The sequence below is a fragment of the Serinus canaria genome, chromosome 11, assembly GCF_022539315.1.
Source record: "Serinus canaria isolate serCan28SL12 chromosome 11, serCan2020, whole genome shotgun sequence".
Taxonomy (NCBI): Eukaryota; Metazoa; Chordata; class Aves; order Passeriformes; family Fringillidae; genus Serinus; species Serinus canaria.
Genome location: NC_066325.1, coordinates 20,693,738 through 20,706,471, shown reverse-complemented (window position 1 = coordinate 20,706,471; position 12,734 = coordinate 20,693,738). Strand labels below are relative to the sequence as shown.

The 12,734-nt window shown below is 46.2% G+C and overlaps 2 protein-coding genes across 4 annotated transcripts in view; one reads left to right on the top strand and one right to left on the bottom strand.

Annotated features, from left to right (window-relative positions):
• Positions 1-201: 201 nt before the first annotated feature.
• Positions 202-6,082, top strand: MARVELD3 (MARVEL domain containing 3). Its single transcript, XM_050979093.1, is given in 5 exon segments — positions 202-250; positions 4,010-4,155; positions 4,158-4,396; positions 4,535-4,701; positions 4,704-6,082. Coding segments are annotated over 5 exon segments (1,245 nt in total). The 3' UTR covers positions 5,348-6,082.
• Positions 6,083-6,852: 770 nt separating this feature from the next.
• Positions 6,853-12,734, bottom strand: part of PHLPP2 (PH domain and leucine rich repeat protein phosphatase 2) — a 31,798-nt gene continuing 25,916 nt past the window's right edge. For 2 of the 3 annotated variants that reach the window (XM_030227674.2, XM_050978837.1), the window contains one exon: positions 6,853-12,272. In XM_030227674.2, the coding sequence (XP_030083534.1) occupies positions 11,133-12,272 (1,140 nt within the window). In that variant the 3' untranslated portion in view covers positions 6,853-11,132. The remainder of the gene's footprint in view (positions 12,273-12,734) is intronic. The other variant, XM_050978838.1, reaches the window with a different exon arrangement.

The following is a 12,734-nucleotide window of genomic DNA, read 5'->3' as shown; positions in this document are numbered from 1 at the left end:
GGGTGAGGACAGAAGTGTACAACAGCATCAGTGGGTTTCTCCTCCTGACACAATGCCCTTCTCCTCTCACTGAATGACTCCAGGCCTCCTCCAGATGCTTTCACATGGAACACGCAGCCCCTGTCCTCCCACCTCTGGTTGTGCACTGTTTCACGGGACAAAAGCATGAACACACAACTCAGCAGTTAGTGTTCTAGAAATATGGCCAAGCCATCCTTCTATGGTGTGGTGAAAGAGGCAGCCATACCCTGTAGGATGCATTTTTGCCAGCAAGGCTGCCATCTCTCTGGACTGTCAGGCTCTATGCTCCCCACTAACACCCCACCCCACTGACTTGCCTCCACCCCCTGTAGTTTGCTTCTCTGTCCCAGCAGGTCAACACCACAGGTATCTTGTGCATACCTCTTCAGCTCCCTCTTGTGTAGCTGGAGCAATTGATTTTTATCTCTTCCCACTGGACGGAGAAACTAGTGATAACTTCAGCATTTTTATGGTACTGCCTTTCTCTGGTACCAAGGCTCCCAGAGACCCATTTATGTGAGCAGAGGTGAAGCCAGTAAGACCAAGCCATTCGGCTTCCAGACTGAGCTGCAGACACAAAGCGGGACTGACAAACAGCTGCTTGAAGAGAGCACAGGCGCAGGCATTGCTGCCCTGACAAACCTGTCTCTGCGAGACTACAGGTAGGTCATACACAAGGACAGTTTTGCCAATTAAGGGTGCACTGGGAGGTGCAGGGACAGACACCCAACTAGTGCTCTGCATAAAAATCCACCAGGGTCAGTAGCAATTCACTTGTTACCTCCCCAAAAAAAAAAAAAATTTGCTTTTATTTCCAGCAATTGACATCTACTCCTTTCAGCAGACTGCACTCTCCAGCCACTGACCACTGTGGTGCTGGGAGGGGACAGAGTCCAGCAGGTATAGGAGCCTTTGCTTGCTCAGCCTGGGCACTAAGTCCATAGCCAGCACATTCAGAGACACAGAGTGCACTCCAGGTTTGTGGGGAGTTGGACGATGAAAGACTTGCAATTCCTGTTACAAAGGCTGAGAGGAATGTTCCACAAGGTGTGAGTGTTACTGGTTCTTGAGTACAGGCACAGTGAAAGAAAACATCTTGTCCAGACTTGTGTCTGTTTACATCCAGGTAAATATTATCCAGGTAAGTGCATATCCTGTGTTTGACTTACAACTTCAGAGACTTGAGCTGTTGCACGATATGTCACAGCAGCTGTCCTCCAATGGCCTTGCAGCCACTGGGACAGTGACCAGCTAATGGGGGTAGTGTGGAAAGTGGCACTGTGGCTTTCTGGGGTGAGATGACACTGTGAGCTTATAGTGGGTGGCGTGGGCAGCACCAGCACTTCCTTCTCACAAGAACACAGACAGGCCAGCCTTCTCATGACTGAATTACAGCCCCAATGATGGAAACCTACCATCTTCTGACTAATCCACTCCTGCAATAACTGTTCATCTCCTCATAAAACGGTGGAGTTAGAGTGTGTGTGAGAAACATTGGAGGTGCCTAAAATAAACCCCTTTTGTTCAAGCTAAGCTCTCTGTTTTCTGACCATGCCAACAGCAAATAGAGTGAACAAAATATTTCCCTGCTCTTGACAAGAGTTTTTTACAAGATTGCAAGTTGTCTAGACACCTCTCTATTAACAAGCTTGCAAACTTTTAACAGATTTTTGTTATTTCAAATGAGATGTCTGTGATCAATCTTTTTCTCACAGGTTGTATTTCTAGATATTTCTTTTGCCTTCTTCTGAATCCCCTCCAGCTGATCCACTCACCTCTGGAAACACAGTGTGCAAGACTGAGGCCAAAGCAGTGCTGAAGTGGGGGCAGAAGAATTTCTTCACACGTCCTACATGTGACATTCCTGTTCATACACCCTAGAAATGTTAGTTTTTTCGCAACAGGATGACATTGTGGACTTGAGTTCAGTTTGTCATTCACAGTAACCTCCAGTTCTTTTCTACAGTACTGCTCTATCGTCATCATGCTGCACTCATTGTCCCTGTGATTATTTATTTATGTGGGACAGTCAATAAATCTGGCTGTGGTGCTCAGCAGTGATTGTGCTGCAGCTCCCAGCTGCCTCAAACTGGAGACATACGAGGCAGTTCATGACTTGCTCCTACCACTTTACCCTCCAAGTTCCCAGGGAGGGCACTGGACCAGGTCAGAGCTCTTGGTGCGTGGCAAGCCAAACCACATCCCTCCCTCCCTTAGCACAGCAATGATATCAGAAGTAGCCAGACACAAAGAAGCCAAAAATAATAATAACAAATAATTAGAAAGAGAAGCCAAAACAGTGGTGAAGATTAACACTGGCATCCTCAACTTCCTATTGCTCTGTTCTGCTGACTGGTACTCGTTGCAGTGAGAACAGGAACCCAGAAGATGATACTGACCAAGTTCAGCTACAGTACTTTGAGCAGGACAAAGTATGTTTTTAAGATTTCTCATTATAGCAACAGAAATTAAAGAAGACTGACTCACTTCTACAGTATCTTGAAGCTCGTACTCACTTTTTAGCAGCAAACACTCTAGTAAAACACTGAACACAGCTCCAACAGAGCAATACTTCCTGTCTCTGTCTTTGAACACGTAAATCACACACAAATCCAAAGAAAGCTTTATCTCAGTTTGTTGGATGACCAGCAGCAACACTCTGCATAAGAAACACTTATTTCATCCCTTCCTGTGACTCATGATTATTCGACTTAGTTCTTCATGTCCCTTTTAACTAAAAAGCTCTACTAAGAAAAATGGCACTGTGCATGACCCTAAAAGTTCACAAAGGGTTGCTGAAATTTTTAAACCCATCCAGCAAGGAGGTCTGCTTTCTGGCACATCAACATGAGCGATGCAACCTACGCTGATGTGTGCAACAGCCTCACTACTGAGCACCTGCACTATCTCCAGACTTCTCGTCTTAAGCTCCCTATGGATTCTCCATTTTCTAACTTCGCACACAATTTCTGTCCCCTCTGTCTGAACTGAGCATTGAAACAATGGTTGTTTTCCTTCTCTCTTAGCTCAACCTAAGTAGATTTTAAGATGTTTTTTCAGATCTCCAGTCCTTTGTGGAATCAGGGGAAGTGTTGAGGAGAGTGTTTTCCCACAGTGCTGAGGTGCAGTTTTTAGGCTTTTCACCATAGAAGTCTATAGGATTATTGCTCCAGTAGACAGAAGGGTGAAACAGTATGTTGCCACCAGTCTTGCAGATGGAAGAAATGTATTTCTGCATCTTAGAGACAAATTTGGAATGAGTTCCTCTCGGCACATATTCAGGTACTGTGTCTGAGACCTTAGAGTGTAATTGTTTTGCCAAAAATGTGTTTTCCTAAATGTAATGAAAGAATTTCATTGCAAATTTTTTGCTGTAAAAGCAAAGAGCTTTTACAGACAGTGTTTGGTCAAACTCTTGAATTAAAGCATTTGTTCTGGAGGACAGACTGGCAGCAGGACATTATAGTCAGTAAAAAGGTCCCATCATATAGTCTGAAGTGGCCTCTGGCAAAAAGACACAAAATGGGTCTATTTGGTTCTGTATGGCTAAATGTAAGGTAACATATCTAAAGAAAATTACCTGAACATGGTCTGCCAAGGGCTGAACTGGAACCTCACAGCTGCACTGCAGGACAGATCCCACGGTGTTGGTGACTGTATCTAGAGACACAGGCTCTGTGCTGGGGCAGCTGAAGGAGCAACAAAATGCTGTGTATTGCCAGGACAAGACAGACAGTTGTTCTGCTGATGCAAACTGCCAGCGCACTTGTGTTCTGAGTGCTGCATAAAGGAGCAATCCCTGCATCACAGGACGGGTTTAGGGGAGTTAGGGCAGGCCCAGAGAGGCTGGGAGTGAGGTTGCATAAGGGAACAGAGAGGCACGGATGAAGTTTACAGAGGCACTCACGGCACAGGAAAAGGCAGAACTTGTACAATTGTGAAAATTTAGCTAGTTAAGTTTAGTCAGTTTCCAGCGGGTTCTAACAAGCATGGTCTGTGGCAAGTGAGAAACCTCGAGACGTTATCGCCACAAGGGGCTGCGGGGACCGTGTCCGTGGAAGAGAAGGGAGCTGGCACACACGCCCGCAGCTGGTGAACCGTGCGTAGATGCCGGAAGACCGCGCACCTGCGCCGGGGAGCTGAGCACCTTCAGACGGGGCAGGGCCTAGCCCGGTCGGAGCTTCCACCGCTTTAGAGAAGCGCCGGCGGGGCGGAGGCGAACGGACGAGACGGAGTTCAGCGTGCCGGCGGTACCCCGGGGCGGCCCGGCCCGATCCCCCGGCCCCAGCGCCGGCGGAGCGGGGCCGCGCCGGACCATGGCGGAGCGGGGCTGCCCCCGTGCCGCGCGAGGGGAACGCGCCGGGGCGGGCAGGCGGTGAGGGCAGCGGGCGGTGAGGGCAGCGGGCGGGTGGTCGTGAGGGGTCCGGGTCGCCGCCGGGGCTGAGCGGACCGGACTGGCGGCGGCGAGGGGGCTGGACGGGTCACTGCCATCCCTGCCATCATCTCTCCTTAGCGCCGTACCCGCACCAGAGGCAGAGGGGCCGCGGGGAAGCCGCACCGTGCCGGGGTCGCTGGAGCGCCGCCGCTGCCTGTACCTGCACACGGGCCGGGGTGAGCGCGGCCGACGGGAGCCGCTCCCTCTGTCCTGCGGAGCGCAGTGGCTGGCCCGGCTCCTTCCCGGGCACTCCTCTGTGGCCGCAGACTCACCTCGGCCTCCCCTGCAGCCTGCTGCCAGATGGTGGAGGTCCTGCTCGCTGTCCTGGTCCTGGTCTGCAGCTCCGTGTCCTGTGGCTCGGCGGGAGGATACAGCGGCCTCCCCGCCCTGGGGGGCATCTACTACTACCAGTACGGCGGGGCCTACAGCGGCTTCGGCGGAGCGGATGGGGAGCGAGCCCAGCAGCTTGACCAACGTTTCTACCTACTGAAGCTGCCCATTGCAAGGGCAGCGATGGTCGTAGGAGGGTGTCTCCTGGTCTTCCCTTGTGTTCTAATTTTGGTTAGTGCTCTGCAGGTCCCGTGGCACTTCCCAGCATGGCTGCTAATTGAATGCACCTTATACATAGTGATTGCAGTTGGCACAGTGCCCGCTCTGTACTATTTCCTCCATTCTCTGCTGAGCGTTTATAATTCATCAGTGTGCAAAGAGAGAGAGCAGCTTTATCAAAGCAAAGGCTATCAGGGCTTCTGGTGCAGCCTGCATGGGGCAGAGATTGCTGCTGGCCTATTGGGCTGTATGGCTGCCATGGCATACCTGCTCAGTGCAGGCCTAGCTGTCAGAGATTACAGGACAGTTCATGAACAGAAACAGAATCCACTGCAATTATAAGAATTTTCAAATGATTCCTCCACTCCAGTAATGGTCTTGATTTTTGCCAGTCTCCTTACTGAGATGAAGCAGTATGCTTTCCTTTCCTCTGGACAGTACAGCCTTAATGCTACAGAACACTCACCAAGCTGGCATAGCTCTAAATATGGTAGGGATAACCTGACTCTAACTTGAGTTTGCATTATCAAGTTATTAATGGCTCAAAGCTGAGGCAGTGGATTGTCTCTGCTTCACAGGCAGCACTTCCATCCCACTCCCAGCTGTCCCCTTCTCCAGTGAGGCCTTGCTACAAGTACTGCCACTGTATGCTTCTGTCAATGAACAGCTTTTTGTAGCTGAAACTCTCTATAAAAGGCACGTGACTCCGCTGAGAAAAGAGCTCTTAAAAACAAGTGACTGAGGCCCATGGTTGTGACAATTAAATATTGCTTCCTAGTAGGTCTCTTGGAATTCACAGACCAGTGTGAACATGACATTTATAAGGCCATGAAAAAGTCCTGAAAAAACCTCTCAAATTCAGTCAAACTTGTGATACAATGCCTTTTCAAACTCCTGGAGAGGGTGCATTTATGTATGAAATGGTCTTTTTATATGACTTGTATATAAGAGTTTTGCTTAAAAAGATGCCCTGGATTGGGATAATCAGACAAAAGCTTTATGAGATCAAATGGGTGACTGAATGTAGAAGTATATTGTTTTCAAAATACATTTTCAATGTACAAGTTGGAGAAATGAGATGCTGCTCTTAATTTTTATTTTTTTTTTTTTAGAAAAACTTTTATAGGAAATTTAACTGGGGAAAGTAGCACTAGAATCACCAACTCATGTCTTAAAATGAAATGCCACTTCAGAGCAGTGTCCGCTGTGTGCATTGTTCATAAGAGGATGGAACCATCACAGTCTCACAGATGAGTTCTTCCCATATTAAAAAAAAAACTAAACATACCAGAAACATGCTTTGCCTTGGACAGAGCTCTTCTTTCACTGGCACCAGTGACTAAATCCTCACAATTACCAAAACCTTGGAACACTATTAGAACTAAAGACACTAAAGTAAAACAGATGCCAGGTAGGAACACACTAGGCGCTTTGGGGTTTGTTTGATTTAGTTTTAGTTTGGGGTTTTTTGCCTTTTAACATCAAGTGTCTCAGCACAGGGATTTATGTGGACATTCCATTGTTGTCCTGTTTCTGTGAACATTGCTGTATTTCCTCTTGTTGCAGCAACTTCTAGAGCTGTATAGCTGAACTTGCTATTGAGAGCAAGTTCACAGGGCAGCATTCCTCTAGCAGGAAACTAGCAGAAAGCTGCCTTAATAATTGGTAAGCCTAATTCTACCCTCACAGTGCTGTGAAAGAAGTTTTTGTATGGAAGGCTGATGAGTGAAGTAGCACATAGAGCTCAGTGAATAATCTGCAGCACAGCTGCTGCTAGACACAGCTACCTTTGACTGGGATATTGCAGAGATTTTTTTCCAGCACAGTAACAGAATCAGAATAAGCTGTTAGATGAAAGTAAAAATCTTTATTGCTAAGTCAGCTGAAAATTCAATGCAAAAATACTCTTCCTTCCTGAACCTCTCTATACATCTGAATAAAGAATCAGTGGACTAGTGTTTTCCAACAATCTTACGTTATTTGCCTTCCCAAAACAATACATAGGCCACAGTGCTGAGGGCACATTCATTAGACAACCTACTCCCATACACAATAAAAACAGGGATTGTTATAGGTGCATGCTAGAGTGGGATACAGAAAATACTCTCCTTTTTAAAAACAAAAAAAACATGAAAAAGGATTATTTAGTAAACCGTTGGTACACTGCAATATTTAACATGCGCCAGATCATATGAATAATTTTAAAAAGGTAACATTTTAAAATGTGAAAAAAAGAGGAAAAATACAGTTGAGTCTTTAGAGAGCAATAGAACAGCAGACAGTGATTGCACAAGACCAAAGAGGTGATCTGCCTGAAGAAAAGCCTTTGGCAAGAGACACAAAAGCCACCAGCATCTATCTGGAAGGAGTGCAGAAACCGCACAGGTCCAAAGCCTTAGGTGTGGCTGAAGGTCCTGTGTACTACCGGAAAGATTTCAGACTTCACAGCAGCTTATCCCTGAGACAGGGAAATACTTCCTCCTCCTTGGAACAGGATGTTATCCTCCCGTCTAACTGAAGATTCCATTCTGGTATAAAAAGTCTGTGATGCTGCCTCCACTGGGGCCTGTTCCTTGTTCTGGCGGCTACTTGGAGGCTATCTCTTACCTTTAACACCTGGGCCCCTGCTACCCACCACTCAATATAGCCTTTATGGGTTCCTTTTACAGAAGCCTTTCAGGACAGGACAGAGCAGTGCCTTCAGAATTCCTGTCTCAGCAAGCATGCTTATCAGCAGAGCAAGAATTACTGAAGAGGTGGACCAGCAACCTCCTCAGCCTCACTTGGCTGTGGCTGCGTGCAGCGTGGGAGGGCTTGCATTGCTCAGCAGGGACAAAATAGCCCGAGGACCTCAAGGTGAGAACCCCTCTCTAACAGCAAGTCTGCAAATGAGTGGGACATTCTCAGTGATATGGTTATGTGATGATCACATAGTATCTCTGCAAACTCCAAAACCAAAAATCAGGGAAGGGACTGGAGAACAGAAAGATAACTGGGAAGACACTTTCTATACCCTGCCGTGTGTCCTTCAGCAGACTCGCCCCTTCATACCTGTTCCACCTACAGCAGTGCTCTTGGGAGCTTGAAATCTAAGGTAGCATTAATAAATAAAGTAGGGGAGACACACAGGGAGGAAGGGAAACAAAAGGTAGCGGAGGGAAGCACTCTGTTCTGTGAGTTGTCATCACCAGACAGATGAAGATAACCCAGCCACACCACTGTCTGACCAATGTCAGAAAAAAACCCATTTCTTTGGATGACAGTGACCTTGAAGCGTATCTCAGCAGCTGGACTCTTGTGTTAGAAAATCCAAGACATTTGCATGAAAAAATTATGCCAGTGTCTGCTGACACCCAAAACTGGCCTAGGAAAACATAGCACTTTTTGTAATGAACAGGCACTATTTTTAATGCATGAAAAAGATTTTGGATGACTGGAGAAAAAGCATCACAATGAAATAGAAAAGGAAAAGCTTAATCCTTGGAAGAAGCACATGAAAAATATGCAAAAGCTGCTTGAAGACACCAGCACTTGTCTTAGTCAAATAGAGAAAGACTATTTGGAACAGGTAAAGTCAACTCAGCCTGTGCTGCCTGGAGTCCATAATACCAGCTTCACAGAAATCTGTGGATTCTGCCTGGAATGTAAGAAAGATAACAAGCCATGTCTTCCATGACAGTTCACACTCATAGATAATAGGAGCTGGCTGTATTTAAACTCCGTTTCTGCTTCAAAACCAGAAACAGCACTGAAGAAAAAGTTCAAGTAGGAATTCCTTCTGTTCTATTCTGCCACTATGTCTAAGAGGTGCAGTTCAGCTCTACTGCAGAGCTGTGTTTTCCTTATTCCTTCAACACTAAGCTAGGAAGACCCATTCATTACCAACTCCTTGTGGCAATTCTGCATGCAATACTACTGATTCAGATTGGCAAGGACACACTGGACTTTCCATATCAGTGCAAGAAATAGAGAACTGATTTGCATTCATACATGCTACTCAAAATGCAGGGCTTGTCAGAGTCTTACTCAGAAATAAGGGTTTCTGCATCAGTCCCATACTGAATGGAGGCTGCTCTACAGCCCTTTCAGGTATCAGAAACTGTGAGGCTAGGCACAGATATTTGGTAAAATTATCACCAGTGATAGAATCAAAAGTTGCAGTTGAAAACATTGGGATGAACTTCTCCTGCATACTTATATGACGATAACATGAAAGAGTTTTGGGGTTTAGCATTTGAATATTTTCTGCTGTTTTTCTTCTGCCTAAAGGATTCAAATGCTGTTGCTTCTGTGAGTTTAAGAATTAGCTTTAACGTCCAGTTCCAAACTAAGTAGGCATTTAAACAACCAAAAACTGTGAGAGTTTAAACTTTGCAAAAAGTTTGTTTTATGATTACACTGCAACTAGCACAAAGTATATCCTAAAATGCTGCTCCTCATGCATGATAAATACCTTTTTTTCCTAGTGAGAAGCAATTCAAGGTGCTCTGAAATCTCAGTAAACTCCATTAGATTTTGTGAAAAGATCTATATTGACAAAATTCCACAAATAGTCTGCACAGTACTTCCTTCTGAGCAAGGCCCAAATTTGATCCAAAAAGAGACAACTCAAGCCCCTGAGATCTCTTCAGAAGAAATGTTTAAGCTTTTTTCATAAATATATAGTTAATGAAGAAAAGGCACTAGCCCACATCACAGTCAGGATTACTGCACCACTGACATGACAGGGACAACTGCTATCCAGCTCTGTCAGAAAGGAAGACAGATCTGCATGCTACAGAGGCAGTGATCTCCACAACCCTTATACAAGATGATGACATGGGCAGCCAACTTACACCCTGCATCAAAAATCCTAATGGAAACACAAGGCATCTGAGTGCAGACAAGGCAGTTCATCATTAGTGGGACTGTTTTAAACATCTTTTTCAGTGCTGATAAAAATGTTAATAAGATGAAAAGTTTAATTTTTGCTTTTCTGCTGAAGGCTAAGCAGGAACAAGTACACTTTCACCTTGTTTGTGGCCAAATTGGGCACATACAATGAAATGCTGGTTGCTGTGTATTTGGAATATGACTCCTGCTTCCAGAGGCAAGCAAAGATGCTGTAGCTGACAATGCAGAAGTTTATGTTGATGGAAAAGAGCACTGGATGCTTCTGCTAGTCTTAGAGCAGCACATCACTGTTTACAGCTTGGCTCTTCTGACTGACCACTGAGACAAGCACAAGCTCCAGGCTTTATCCCGTGACTTCTGCAGAGGAAGCATCTACTGTGAAGCATCCATGATGAAGGTGGCCAGGCTGCTGCTGAGGTGGGTCTGTGCTCTGCAGCTAGAACTACTAGATCTACACATAGCCTTAATCAACCAATCCTGAGCTGATCTTTCCTATGCTCCATATAAAATGCATTGGTTGGCACCTGCTTATCACTCAGCTATGTATTTTCTCATCCTGCACATAATCATCCCACCATAACCTTCATTCTCTGCTACGCCAGTGGTCACCAGAACACTGGTACCCTGAGTTCTCCGCTGTCCTAAGAACATCCATTGGGAAAAGTCCACAGCATACCTACTGCAGAGTGCTTTCTCCCCTAACCCTAAATAATAAAGTGCTGGGCTGAAAGGGAAAAGAACAGCTTAAGTGCAATAAATAAAAGTGCTTGCAATTAATATAGGAAACCATTCTCAGGTCAGCTTCATTGCAACTGTCTATATTCTTTCAAGGAATAACAAAGTCAGGTGCTGGGGGGGAGGGTGGGACACTGCATCAGAAATATTCACAGGACTCTCAACACTGAGCATTTCTCTCTCAGCACCCTCCTCACCCCACACACACATAGAGCAGCCCCTTTCTAGCAGAGCTGGCAGAACCTCAGGGTTCAAGGACTTACCAGACAGTCCCTAACACAGAGCTCAGCTGCTGATCTGCGTGCTCATAGAACAAATGAGACACTACAGTGGTTAAGTGGGCAGCCCAGAAGTTAGCCTTCCTGATTCTTCCTCAACTCCATTAAGGAAGCAGCAGGTGTCTGTACTCCTTGCAGATCCCAGCTCCCTCAGAGGGCATGACAGCCCTTATTAAACAGAGCTTCCTGGGACAGATAATGTGGGAATGGTACTTGTAGGGTTACAAAGCTGTGTCAAACTCCTCTGGCAGGGATGCTGCATGTTCTTCTTTTAGCTCCTGATCTGCTCTGTCCTCCTGGTGCTGCTTCATTTGTTCCTTCACTTCCTCTTCCAGATCAGGTGGCACCACAAATTGATCCTCTGGCTCCATCTGGAATGGAGCAGCAAAATAGCCTGTCTTCTTCTTGGGTGCCTCTGTCGCTACTTCAATGAGGTTGAGGCTCTCCTCCAAGGGCACTATGGAGCCATTGGAAAGCTTCTTTCCATAAAGACAACATGTGGAAAGAGATTTCTGGAGTTCACACTTCTCTTTAACCCCTCTCTGCACAGTGTTGCTGTTTACACTGTTCTGCCTCCGAATGATGAGTACAAGCCCAGAGTCATCCTCTGGCCCTGGAGCAGAAGAGCTGTACTCTGCAGCAGGATGTTCTAACTCCAGACCCTTTCCTTTACAGCAGTGGATGTCCACCTCTACCTCCACTTTACTGCCATTTGTCATCACACCTTCCACAGGCTGCTCATCATCACTATCTAGACCATTGTCAGACTGGTTGCTAGAAAAGGTGGCACTGGAAGGTTGGCGCTGAAAGATGCTGGAGGGGGGCATAGGATGTAGGCTGCAACGTCGTTCTTGTCGTGGTAGCAAGCTGCCATCGAGACCAACAGCACTGTGTTCATCTGATGCAGTAGAGCCCACCTCACTGCTCACCTCAGAAGCAGACAGTTCACTGCTGAACTCTGAAGCAATTCCACTGCTACAAGAAGGTGTTGCTGGTTTGGTGGTGGTAGAACTAAACCCCCCAGGGCCTGTCAGAGTGAGGCCGTGCATCTCACACGTGCAGTTGTCCTCACTGATGTTCAGACATACCACCATTGCACCAACATTGTCTTGGCAACCATAGCTTTGGGCTAAAGTGCAGAGTTTCTTTGCAGCAGCTAGTGGGTCGTGTAGGTGCCGCACAGCTGAGACAGCTTCTGCATAAGAAAGGTGTTCCCAGAGAGCTTTGTTCCCTAGAAGAAGCAACTCATCTTGCACAGTCAGTGGAATGGAATTGACATGTGGTTTGGGCAGGATCCAAGGATGCAGGTACGTGCAGCCCAGCATCCGAGTACAGCAAGTCACACCATTGACTTTATTGTCCTGCAGACAAGAGAAATAAGGCAGTAGCATTGGATGTGCTATTAGATCACTTAGAAAGCAAACTTTCCCCTGCTCATATGCTGGTTTGGAGCCTCGAGAAATGCCAGTTACACAGCTGCAGCACTGGAGAAAGGGATCTAGGCACAGGTACTACAGCGCAAACATTCACTATACCTGATGACCAGGTACAATAACTGCCATCACCCGTGCTGGCAATAACACACTTTTATCCCACAAGACTTTCTGTTGCACTCTGAAGAATTGTAGCAGACAATTCTGAAATGTGCAGCTAGACTACCTGCAGTACACTGATAAGAGAGTCTCACTGATTAGTTTTATGTGAAATTTATTTTTTTAGTACGAGTGAGACAGTAACTTTTGACTTTCTCAGTGCAAGACAGGTTACCCACACATTAAACTATTTTTGTGTATTATCTGAACTATCTCCCTCTTTATTAATAT